Here is a 12,180-nt window from a genome sequence, read left to right as displayed (position 1 = left end):
CTAGCCTATGCTGCTTCCAGTGCAATGATGATAGTTTTCTTCTGGAGGAAGCTCTTGACACGCACTCAGCCACTTTAGGATTCGCAGAGCCCTTGTAGCAGAAACTACAATGGAAGGGTGCCCACCCTTGAGCCTTCTCTACTGGAAAGATCAGATGCAAACTCTGGCTGACACGCTTCCTGTCACTGGAAGCCTCTCACCAGTTGTGGGTGTGGCCAGTGGCTGACAGGGAAGTACTAGAGAGGAAAGCACTTGCTGCCCTCACCGCACCTGTAGGGCAACTCCTAGCATGAAGGAGCTGAAGGCTGAAGGCCTTGCCACACTGCAAGCACAGGTTGAGGCTTAGGAAGAACATGGCAACTGGCAAGGGTTAAGTCCATGGCAGCACAGAAAATGAGCCCTCTGCTCAACTAATTAAAAAAAAAAACTGGCTAGGTGGTTCGTGCCTATCATCCCTGCTATGCAGGAAGCATATACAGGCTCATCCAGGCCACCAAGGCAAAACTGATCCTATCCCAAAAATCAGCCTGGAGCCAGTGGCTCAAGCCTGTAATATTAGCTACTTAGGAGGCTCAGATCTGAGGGTTAAGGTTCAAAGCTAGCCCAGGCAGTTTGCTGAGACTCTCATCTCCAATTAACACCCCCAAAAGCCAGAAATAGAGCTGTGGCTCAAATGATAAGAGTGCAAGCCTTGAGCGAAAAAAGCTCAGAGACAGCACATAGGCCCTGAGTTCGAACACAGGATCTAACATAAAAAGAAAAAAAAAGGAGGACAAGAGCCAAGCAGTGGTGGCTCATGCCTGTATTCCTAGCTACTCAGTCGGCTCAGATCTGAGGATCATGGTTCAAAGCACAATAACTCAGCAGTGGGAGGGGGAGAAGGGGGGGCAGGGAAGAGCTCCAGTGGTAGAGTGCTTAAAGCAGGGCCCTGAGTTCAAACCCCAGTAACTCCTACACTTAGAATATTTCATAAACCTCAGCAAGAATAACAAGATGCTGTAGCATTTTAATCTAGAGATATTCCCATCATCCATCAACTCTGGCCTCCACATTCTTCTAGCAAAGGACAAGCCATGAAGATAAGTAAGGAAAGTAGTGAGAAACAGAAGAGGAAAAAAGTTCCGAGCACAAGCCTAGGGATTATCAAAAGATAATAGTGGGAACCCTGAATCAGTGCACACACTCAAATTGCACTTAGAACATTCCTTTTAAAACGAGTTCACTTCCTATAAATTTTATGTGTGAAGGTCAAGACCAACAAGAAATAATTCTTAGGGAAAGAAGAGGAAAAAAATTTTTTTTGATTATTTGGCTTGGAGGTTAAAAAAAAAATCTTAGCCTGGATTTAAGAGGTTCAGACAAAACATGTGATAAGAAGTTGCAGAAGGGGCTGGGGATATAGCCTAGTGGCAAGAGTGCCTGCCTCGGATACACGAGGCCCTAGGTTCGATTCCCCAGCACCACATATACAGAAAATGGCCAGAAGCGGCGCTGTGGCTCAAGTGGCAGAGTGCTAGCCTTGAGCGGGAAGAAGCCAGGGACAGTACTCAGGCCCTGAGTCCAAGGCCCAGGACTGGCCAAAAAAAAAAAAAAAAAAGAAGTTGCAGAAAAAAAATTGGCATATCTGCAGCAATACTCCCAAATGGAAAATTTGGTAAGCTGCTTTTCTTTTGTTTTTTTAATCAAGAACAAATTTGAGGCCAGGTAGGTACAGTGGCTCCTGCCACTGACCCAGCTACAAAGATTGGTCAATAGAGTCCACTTAGGGAAATCCACAATGCCTTGCTTAACCAAAGCAGCTGGGCACTGGTAAGTCATACCAGTGATCCTGGCTATCAAGAGGCTGAGATCTGAAGACCACGGTTTAAAGCCAGCCCAGGCAGAAAAGTCTGTGAGACTCTTATCTTCATTTCACCAGTGAAAAGCCAAAAGTGGAACTGTGGCTCAAATGATAGTCATTAGCAAAAAAAAAAAAAAAAAGCCAAGTGAGAGTGAAAGGCCCTAAGGCCAAGCCCTACTATTGGCACCAAAATAGTGATAGTCATCGTTGTGGTCGTAATAGCTAAAGCAAAGAAGGTCTGAGATGCAGCTGAAGTGGTAAGCACCTAAGGTTGTACATATCTGGTAATATACATACATGATCTTATACCTTTCATGTGTATAAATGAAAAACCTGAATACATAGTCTTTTTCAGATGAGAATAGCACCTTTTTGCACCTGAAGTCTATTCTTTTTGTTTTGTTTTTGGTGCTGGTCCTGGGGCTTGAACTCAGGGCCTTGAGTTCCTTTGAACTCCTTGCCCTTGAGTTTCCTTTGCTCAAGGTTAGCACTCTGCCACTTGAGCCGCAGCACCACTTCTGGCCTTTTTTGTTGGGTGTTCAGTAAAGATAAGAGTCTCAAACTTTCCTACCAGGACTGGCTTTGCGCCTCAGTCCTCAAATCTCAGCTTCCTGAGTAGCTAGGCTTAGAGGTCAGAGCCATCAGGGCCCAGCTCTTAAGTGAGTTTTTATCACAACAATCTCTCATCAGATAGCACAGGGCCAGGCCCCAGAACTCACTCTCCTCCTTTATACTTCCTTTAAGCATAATATTCCTTTCTCTGGGTCTGTACATAAAGGCATATAAGGTTATTTACAGCAAGACAAAACAATGACCCTCCTGGTTCTATTTGTCTTAGTAAACACCATTTCAGACCTACAGGAGTTTTTAGTGACTTTATTTTTTGACAACTCTGTCCTACCTATATGTTTTCTTTCACCATTCCACTTCTTTAAAACAAAAACAGAAACAGAAACAAAGATGAAGACTCCTGCTACAGGTTTGGAGTTGGCCATTCGACTTTTAAGAAGTTCAAGGCCTCCAGGAGCTGGTGGGCGCTGGGCCTCCGCTGCACCCCAGCCGCCCAGCAACCCCGAATGAGGTTCTCGAGTTCCCGCCCCGCCAGCGAGCTGGTGAAAACGGCCTTGGCCAGGCAGGGGCGCAGATTGGAGGCCACCACCGAGTAGAGCACGTACTGCCGATCACCACCGGAGTAAGGCACGTCCCTGGTGACCATTTGCCAGAGCGTGATGCCAAAAGAATAGATGTCAGCTTTCGGGGTGATGGGGTCTCCGATCAGTAACTCGGGGGCGCGGTGGGTGTAGGTGCCTCCAAGGGGCAAAGGCTGGGCCCGGGACCCGTGCAGTTCTTCCAGCTTCTCAGAACACCCAAAGTCGCCAATTTTGCAGACATCCTGCTCGCTGATTAAAATGTTGGCCGGTTTCAGGTCCAAATGCACGATGCCCTGGGAGTGCAGGAAAAGCAGGCCTTTGGCCACGTCGAGGGAGTACTTGAAACACTTTTGCACGCTCAGCTGCTCTCCCGGGCAGGACACAGGCTCCAGGGCCTTTTCCTCCGTGTGGCTGGGGGCACCATAGATGACTTGGTGTAAAGTGACAGGGCCCCCAAACTCCATGATGATGGTGCCTAGACTGTTGGAATCCGCAGGCGTGCGGGTGCTGGCGGCCACCACCCGCACGATGTTGTCATGGCGCAGCCTGGCCACGTTGAGCTCAGCCCAGAAACTCCGCTGGGAGGCTCGGAGATCCTTGGTGGACTTGCTCACTTGCTTTACGGCCACCGGGACGCCATGGTAAGTCGCCTTGTACACTGAGCCAAACCCTCCAGCTCCTAATTTATGGAGCAAGCGCACCTGTTCCCAGTCGATGAGACACCAGGCCAGCCGGCGAGGCAGCCGGGGAGCGCGCCAAGGGGCACTGCCCGCCAAGAGCTTTCCCGGGAGCACCGAGGGGCTACTGCAGGGCCTGGAGTCCAGCGAGGGAGGCAGCTCGCCTGGGAGGCAGTGGCGGGGAGCCAGCGGGGAAGGCATCGCCCTGAGAAGGGATACACCCCAAGGTTCAAATCTGGGCATCCGAAAAAGAGACCCGGGAAGGCAGTGGGAGTCTCGGAGCCTGGCACTGCCTACCTTCTTTTTCTACTCTTCCTGGCCTTTGCTTTTCTTTCCTTTCCAAATGAGCCCCATCTGTGCTGCTATTCAGCAGGGCGTTAATCAGATGGGAGAAAACCTGAATAAGTCACACCAAACGCTTTCAGGTAAATTCTTATCCAATAATAATAATAATAACTTTTCACGACACAGCTGCCCAGAGACTCGGCCCTCTGCTACAATTTCTTCGGTCATAATGAAATGGGCTTTCTTCTAAGTCCCTTCTGATGAATGTCCTCAGTCCTTCGACTCCAGAGGCCACACAAGGACGATGAAATGGCCACCCTTGGCAAGCATGGTGGGCTACGAGTGTTATTCTCCAAGCTGAATCAAATCATTTCCCCCCAGTGACTGGCAGCAAGAGCTGAAATGCAAAACGTGCAACCTTCAACTAATTGATCTACACAGAATCACTGGTGCAGCTTCAAATAGGCGCAGCCTAAGTCTGTGGGGGGAGGCCCACTCTGACACTATTTAGTTTAGGCAGCAAATTAGTAAGACTTTTTATCAATACAGTGACTTTCTAACCTTTCCTTTTCTTTTCGTGTGTGTGTGTGCACACGCACACGCGCACACCCATATGGAGACTTCAACTAAGGGTTGTATTGACTATTGACATTTTCATACAAGTATTTCTCTACCATTTGAGCCACAGCTCCACTTCTGGCTTTTTGGTGGGTAATTGGAGTTAGTCTCATGGACTGTCCTGCCTGGACTGGCTTTGAACCTCTACCCTCAGATCCTGAGTGGCTAGGATAACAGACGGGGGCACCTGCACCTGTCTCAACAACCTTTCCTTTTCAAGTCAATGCAAACCACTTGATTGCAATTCAAACTCTCCTGCAAATGAGTCACAGAAAATGTGAAACCATTGAGGGAGAGCTAAAGGACAGCAATCATGAAGCGTGCTGATTAGAACTTCAGATAATGAGAAATGTGAGAGAATTGTAGAAAAGGAAAAATCTGAAGAAACAAAAGTGGCAGCGGCACTGGTACCCTATATATATAATCTAGAAAATCAGATGCTGGAATCCAATTAAATGTTGAAATATTCAAATCATAAGCCCCTCCTTTATGATTTTCTATCTGCAATAATTTGTGTGTCATATTTTTGAAATTAAGACCAATAATATTACCTTGCTCATCTTTTTTAAAGCTGTTAAAATCTATACTGTTAGTCAAATGGTAGTTTCCTTCTTGTTCTTTGGTTAACCACATTTTTTCCATTTTGTTTTCATCTTTAAGCAGTTGTATAAAGGAGTTGCCTTTTAACAAAGCAGTTTATGAATACAATGATCTTGATCAGTGTCACTCCTTTCAACATTCTCACCACCACCCCCCGCCCTCACCATCCTTTCCCTCAGTCTTCTTAATTTTGTAGGATATACAAGGATAATGACTGCATTATCCCGCTCTTCTCCCCTTCATTCATCCACCTCTTCCCCCATGTTTGTGTGCTTCTAAAGTATACAAGTTAATAAACCTGAGCCATTTATATAAGCAACTTGAAGTCCGTGTAACCTTAGAAGAGGATTTCTAGTCTATGCTGCCTGGCTTAGTGTATCATCCAGTGTATAATGTTTAACTTGACTGAGCCTTAACCTTTTCATATAAGAAATTAGGATAATAACTGTTACATGTTTTTTGGAATAAAAGTTGTTAACCTATCCAGATTGATAACAATAATAAAAACCTTTTAAAAATATGAAATATTCAACTAAAAATAGAGTTCTAGGCAATGATACCAAACCCCCAACATAAGGGAATGACAAGGAATAAAGTAATAAAAATTACATTGCAAAATTTGCTCAATACGAAACACTCGTTATATTCAATGTATATTATATAAAAACTAACATACATAATTTGAGGGGAGGAATGGGGAAAACAAGAGAAGGGGTATCATTGATCAAGTTGCATTGTACTCATTACCTAACTTATGGAATCATGACTTCCTGGTACAACTACTTAAAACTATTTTTTAATCTGCTCAATAGCTATCACATAGTTATTATTCAAGACTCTGAAATTATTACACCTAAGGAGTGCTATATTGGCCAAATAATAACAATCTGTCCCTAGGTTTTATGTATATTGCATTAGAATGTGTCCCCCACTGAGGGAATATCTCACCTCATGACAATATGACTTATTTTATAATCTTTCAGATTATATTATAAAAAAATTCATGAAGTTGCAATTTTATACCTAGCAAAACAATATAGACTCTACTCCTGTCAGTAAAGTCCATAAAATGCTGCTTAGTTTTTCTGTGGTCAATATACCATGTGAGGGGCAACTCCAGCTGTATTTGAGAGATGGTGCATTGAATGACACATGCTCCTAAATATAATATATGCACAGTACCTGCTTGTCTATTCACACACACCGATTGCATATATCTAGGCTGATTACTTTGGTTTGTAATTTTTACTCTTAAGATACATAAATATATGTTCTTAACTTCTCTAAATACCTTTTAGCTTGTAGGAAGGATATTTAAGTCAAGCTGGTATGGTACCTAGAGAAAAGTAGGATCAAGGAAAGTTGTATTTTTTTAATGAGAGAAATAAAAGCATGTTTATATGTGGTGGAGAGGAACCACGAGATAGAGTGGGAGAAAAGGAGATATATCAGAATACAGTCCTTGGTTGTAAAACGGGACAAGAAGTAATCAACTCGTGGAAGAAATAATGCCTGGCAAAATCACAGGGAAAGATGAGAGTAAAAAGAGCAGAGGTGGGGGCAGGTGGGTTGAGGAGAGGTTGTAAAAGTTCTCTTCTAATGGCTTAAACGTTTTCAGTAAATTATGGAGTAAAAAATCTGTCTGAGGGCTGGGGATATAGCCTAGTGGCAAGAGCGCTTGCCTCGTATACATGAAGCCCTGGGTTCAATTCCCCAGCACCACATATACAGAAAATGGCCAGAAGCGGCGCTGTGGCTCAAGTGGCAGAGTGCTAGCCTTGAGCAAAAAACAAGCCAGGGACAGTGCTCAGGCCCTGAGTCCAAGGCCCAGGACTGGCAAAAAAAAAAAAAAAATCTATCTGAAAAAGAATATATATGAGAAAGAGAGTTAAAGAGACAGAAAGAATTGGGAATTTGAAGACCAAAAAGTATGCAGTACTGGTTATATGGGAACTGGGCAAGTGAATGAGTTAGGGATATATGTGTGATTATGGAAGGCCTTAGTCTTGACATGTCAAGTTAGAGATCATGAATGTAAAGGGAAATCTCTGAACCTGGCTGTGAGCCAGAATCAACAGGAAAAAAAATAGATAAAATTGAAGTCACATTTTTTAAAGCTATTGATTTAACCAAGGAAGTATATATAGCAAAGTGAAAATAGTGTTGGGAAGATGCAAGTAGGTAATTTATGGTTGAAGGGAATCTAAGCTTCATAAAAAGGGGTGAAGGTATAAAGGAGTTGAGCGACAGACCAAAATTTCCAGACCTCGAAGAAAGGCGATAGTATGAAAGTATAATCTATGTGGACAATGAGCTCACTCTCTCAGGAGTGGAGAGCGAGCCAGAAACAAAATATTCAGTATAAGGATGAGAGCGACAGGGATGAGGTTGGGGGTGACAGCCACAAGGAATGGTGGTGGGCATGACTGAGAAATCCACACCCTCTCCAACAGACCAAGGTGGTCTTCCTGGTTTTACAGATGATGGCATTGAAACTGGACCCTGTTCAAGGGTGGCTAGCTTAAGGTCACTTGATCAGAACACAAAACTCTAAGGCAGTTAAGAGGAGAAATGACAATGAGAAGTTCTGCTGCCTCTGGTCTCCTGCATCCTGGTCTAGACACAGTACCCTGAAGGGAATGTCTCTCCAGAATTTCCCCCTTCCTTCCCTTGGGGGGCTCCTCTCTGGACACCTCCATGCAAAATACCAATTATGAGAATGGAATACAGCCTCCCCAGGGCCCCGTCCCCTCGTCCCACGTCCTCTCCAGTGAGAGGACTCATAAACAGCTTTTTTTCTCTCTCCAACTTCTTTCCTTCCTGTGTTCCTTAGACACCAGCAGTCTATTTTTGCACTTCCACCACCTACTACTGATTGGGTGCCATTATAAGGCTCAAGTCCTTACTTTATCTCTACCCCAATATAGGGTTCTCTGGGAGTAGACAACACCATCTTGGCCTTTGTCCCCATGTTGCACAGATTTATTAGACACCTTCTCTCCACACCTCCTGTTCATTCTTCTGCAGACAAGCAAAATGGTACCCACCCTCTGCCTGCTTCCTGTGCCTGCCTCTAATCTCAGGCACCCATTTCAGAAATCAACAGTTAGACAATTGGGCCTTAATCTCTCCACCCTTACTTAGAGCACACAGAATTCAGAGGGGAACAGACCAACCTATCACCTGAAAACTCGAAGCCCCAAATACTGAGACCAGAGGTTAACCATGAAGGTGAGTCTTTACTTTTTTTTGATTTAGCTAAAATTAAAAAATGGTTGTGCAGCTGACAGTCACATTCCAGAATATCACATGACATATTATATTATACAATGTATTACAACAGATTTGCCTTCTGGGTACACAAGGGAAATAATGATGTTGAGGAAATAGAGAAAACGTGTGTGTGTGTGTGTGTGTGTGTGTGTGTGTTGGAGCTGTGCATGTGAGGACTATACATGCATGTGATAAGGATGTTATCTGTGCAATTTTATTGATGTGTGCATGTTTGAAGTGGAATATTGTAGGATTTGAGGGGCTGAACAGGTGTGTGGCTATGTGAAAACAGTACCCCCCCCCCCCAAAAAATAGACATTTTGTCAGGCACTGGTGGCTCACCTGTAATCATAGCTGCTTAGGAGGCTGAGATCTGAAGATCACGGTTCAAAACCAGCCAAGGCAGGAAAGTCTGTGAAACTCTTATCTACCACTAACCACCAGAAAACCAGAAGTGGTGCTGTAGCTCCAAGTGGTAGCGCACTGGTTTTGAGCACAAAAGCTCAGGGACAAGCCCAAGCCCTGAGTTTAAGCCCCATGACCAACAAAAAAATAACATTTTATAATTCAATAGCTATGGTCACCATTGGCCCATAAACCTGAAAGCTATTTCTTGCATTTTATCCATGCCCAGGATGCATTGCTGCAAATTATCTATAAATAAAGGATTTCCATGTCCTTTCTATCCTCTACAATCTCTAGCATAACAAGCCAAGTTTATTTTTTAAGTCAAAGACCTTATAAAATAAAGATGACAGTGTGTGACATTCAGTAAACACCTACTGTCTCTGAAGCTGTTTCAATTGAATTCTCTTCACCTGCTTCTGCTTTCATATGAGAAAACTGTGGCACAGAGAGGTTAAGGTATGTAGTTCAACCTTGCTCAGCTACAAAAGAGCAATGTCATGGCTTAAATACTGATCACCTGGCTCCTGAATCCTTATTCTTATGCCCAACAATAATACTTATTCTGCATAATGAGAATAAAGTGAGAGAAACATATAAGCAGGATATCTCATTGGGGAAAAAGATGGAGCTTTCTTTGGAAAATAATTTTAAGAGGATTATAGTGTTGTTGTTGTTGTTGTTGTTTTCCATTAAAACAATGGATGTGTTATTTAAAACAGGTCATCTATACCTGTCAGGAAACATGCAGTGGAAAGATTTCTATGTAAATATTATCAAACACATCAACTCTGTAGATTCCTGCAACCTCTCTCTCAAGGGTCAAAAGGCCTTTGCAAATTAAGTTCCCTGGGTAGTAAAGCTGGAGGTGGTGGGGATAGGCAGGAATTTAAGAGATTATCCAAACTCTTCAACTTCCACATGAGACAAAACTAAAGCAGAAAAACATGAAGTGACTTCGCCATATCAAACAACCAGGTAGAGGCTGTTAGGCTACCTACAGCCAAGTTCTTCTCATTTCTGGTCTATTTGCATGTAACAGTTCTTAAAAAAATAAATAAATAGGGGCTAGTGGCATGGGTTAAACAGCAGAATGCCTGCTTAGCAAGTAGAAGGCCCTGAGTGCAAATCTTAGTATTGGGGCAGGAAAAGAAAGTCACATAAATAAAGTGAGTATTCCAGCCTGTTGGATGCTAGGTACCAAGCTTGGTTTACTCCCCTAATTGTTAAGTACTGCATGCTGTCAGAAGAGGAGGGATGGAAAAGTAGGACTCAGGGAAGCATCTGTCATTGGATATCTAAAGAGCTGGCATGTGGTAACATTAGGTTTCACCTTTTACCCCTAGGAGTCCAAAAAGAACCCTAAAGACAGCACTCATTGGGAAATCAGATAGGGTTGTCTGTCTTGCGTGGCCACTGACTAGCTATGACCTTATAACAATTTAATGAGCCTTTAACATTCTATCTCCCTCGTGGCTTCTTTTTCTTTTCTTTTGTCCATTGTGGGGCTTGAATCCAGGCCCTGGGCTCTGTCCCTGAGCTCTTTTGCTCAAGGCGAGCAAAAGCGCTCTACCACTTTGAGCCACAGCAGCGCCACTTCTGAAAAGGGAGGGAGGGAGGGAGGGAAGGAAGGGAACCTGTGCTTTTTTCCCCCAATTGTTTATTATTAACTTTTTAAGCACTTTTATTGTTACTATAAAGGTGACCCAAGTCAGGTGGAGGGTAAGTACCCTTCCTTGTGAATGCTGTCGCCCTTCCCTTTTCCCTCCCATCCCCACCCACAAGTTGTGAAGTTCTGGTTTTATTTCCCCCTCATCTACACCCACATCCCTAGGGTTTTCTTGCTTGCAAGAGTAGCGTCTTTCATCGCCTTTTCTTTTTTTAACTCCCACCCTTGGGGCTTTCAACCCTCCTTTAGGCCAACCGCAGCAGCAGCTCCGAGGAGCGCTTCCTCCTGCTGGGCTTCTCCGACTGGCCGGCCCTGCAGCCGGTGCTCTTCGCCTTCGTCCTCCTCTGCTACCTCCTGACCCTGACGGGCAACTCGGCCCTGGTGCTGCTGGCGGCGCGCGACCCGCGCCTGCGCACGCCCATGTACTACTTCCTCAGCCACCTGGCGCTGGTGGACGCCGGCTTCACCACCAGCGTGGCGCCGCCGCTGCTGGCCAGCCTGCGCGGGCCGGCGCTCCGGCTGCCCCGCGGCGGCTGCGTGGCCCAGCTGTGCGCCTCGCTGGCCCTGGGCTCCACCGAGTGCGTCCTCCTGGCGGTGATGGCGCTGGATCGCGCGGCCGCCGTGTGCCGCCCGCTGCGCTACGCCGGCCTGGCCTCGCCGCGCCGCTGCCGCGCGCTGGCCGCCTCCTCCTGGCTCGGCGGCTTCACCAACTCCGCGGCGCAAACGGCGCTGCTGGCCGCGCAGCCGCTGTGCGCGCCCCTCCGGCTGGACCACTTCATCTGCGAGCTGCCCGCGCTGCTGCAGCTGGCCTGCGGCCGCGGCGGCCGCGCCGTCGAGCGCCAGATGTTCGCCGCCCGCGTGGTCATCCTGCTCGTGCCGTCCACCGTCATCCTGGCCTCGTACGGCGCCGTGGGCCGCGCGATCTGGGCCATGCGCTCCGGCGGAGGCCGGAGGAAAGCCGTGGGCACGTGTGGGTCCCACCTGACCGCCGTCTGCCTTTTCTACGGTTCCGCCATCTACACCTACCTGCAACCCACGCACAGCTACCACCAGGGCCGGGGCAAGTTTGTCTCGCTCTTCTACACGGTGGTCACTCCTGCCCTCAACCCGCTCATCTACACCCTCAGGAACAAGGAGGTGAAGGGGGCGGCGAGGAGGCTCCTGGGCTGTGTGAGGAGAGGCCAGGCGGGATAGTGAGAGGGTTGGGAACAGGGGGGGAAAGAGGTTAGAGACCCCACGTGGAGAATCAGTCAGCTTAGTCTTCAAGGCTAGTCGTGGTTGTATAAAATCGGCAACATTTGTGCTCAGGGAATGATGGGGTCCAAAGAGGGAGACCCTTCCCCCTCAGGAAGGGCTCGGATTCTTGAGGGCAAATCACACACACACACACACACACACACACACACACACACACACACACTTATGGAGGAAGAAAAAGGAACTCCCACTTTCTTCTAAGATAATAAGGAAAGGAACCACAATGGAGAGGGGGCTTCCTCCTCCTCAGGAGATATTATAACCATCTCCTCCAAGCCCGGCATTCTGGTAAGGTGATGTGCAACACAAGCTTTCCTCGGTCTGATGGAAGTCCATGGAAAATTCTATAGTCTCTGTCATCAGAGCTCCCTCAAATTAATAAGGAAACCATGGGCCTTACCCTGC

General features: G+C 46.3%; 2 protein-coding genes across 2 annotated transcripts; one reads left to right on the top strand and one right to left on the bottom strand.

Annotated features, from left to right (window-relative positions):
• Positions 1 to 2,813: 2,813 nt before the first annotated feature.
• On the bottom strand, positions 2,814 to 3,869 carry Mos (MOS proto-oncogene, serine/threonine kinase). The gene has a single exon (XM_048349232.1). The coding sequence runs from the start codon at positions 3,867 to 3,869 to the stop codon at positions 2,814 to 2,816; it is 1,056 nt and encodes a 351-aa protein (XP_048205189.1).
• Positions 3,870 to 8,396: 4,527 nt separating this feature from the next.
• Positions 8,397 to 11,712, top strand: LOC125353534 (putative olfactory receptor 2I1). The gene is made up of 2 exons (XM_048349231.1): positions 8,397 to 8,402; positions 10,768 to 11,712. The coding sequence occupies exons 1-2, from the start codon at positions 8,397 to 8,399 to the stop codon at positions 11,710 to 11,712; spliced, it is 951 nt and encodes a 316-aa protein (XP_048205188.1).
• The last annotated feature ends 468 nt before the right edge of the window (positions 11,713 to 12,180 follow it).

This window comes from Perognathus longimembris, chromosome 6 (genome assembly GCF_023159225.1).
Source record: "Perognathus longimembris pacificus isolate PPM17 chromosome 6, ASM2315922v1, whole genome shotgun sequence".
NCBI classification, from domain to species: Eukaryota; Metazoa; Chordata; class Mammalia; order Rodentia; family Heteromyidae; genus Perognathus; species Perognathus longimembris.
The sequence above is the reverse complement of the archived record's forward strand: the minus strand, read 5'-3'. Positions and strand labels throughout refer to the sequence as shown.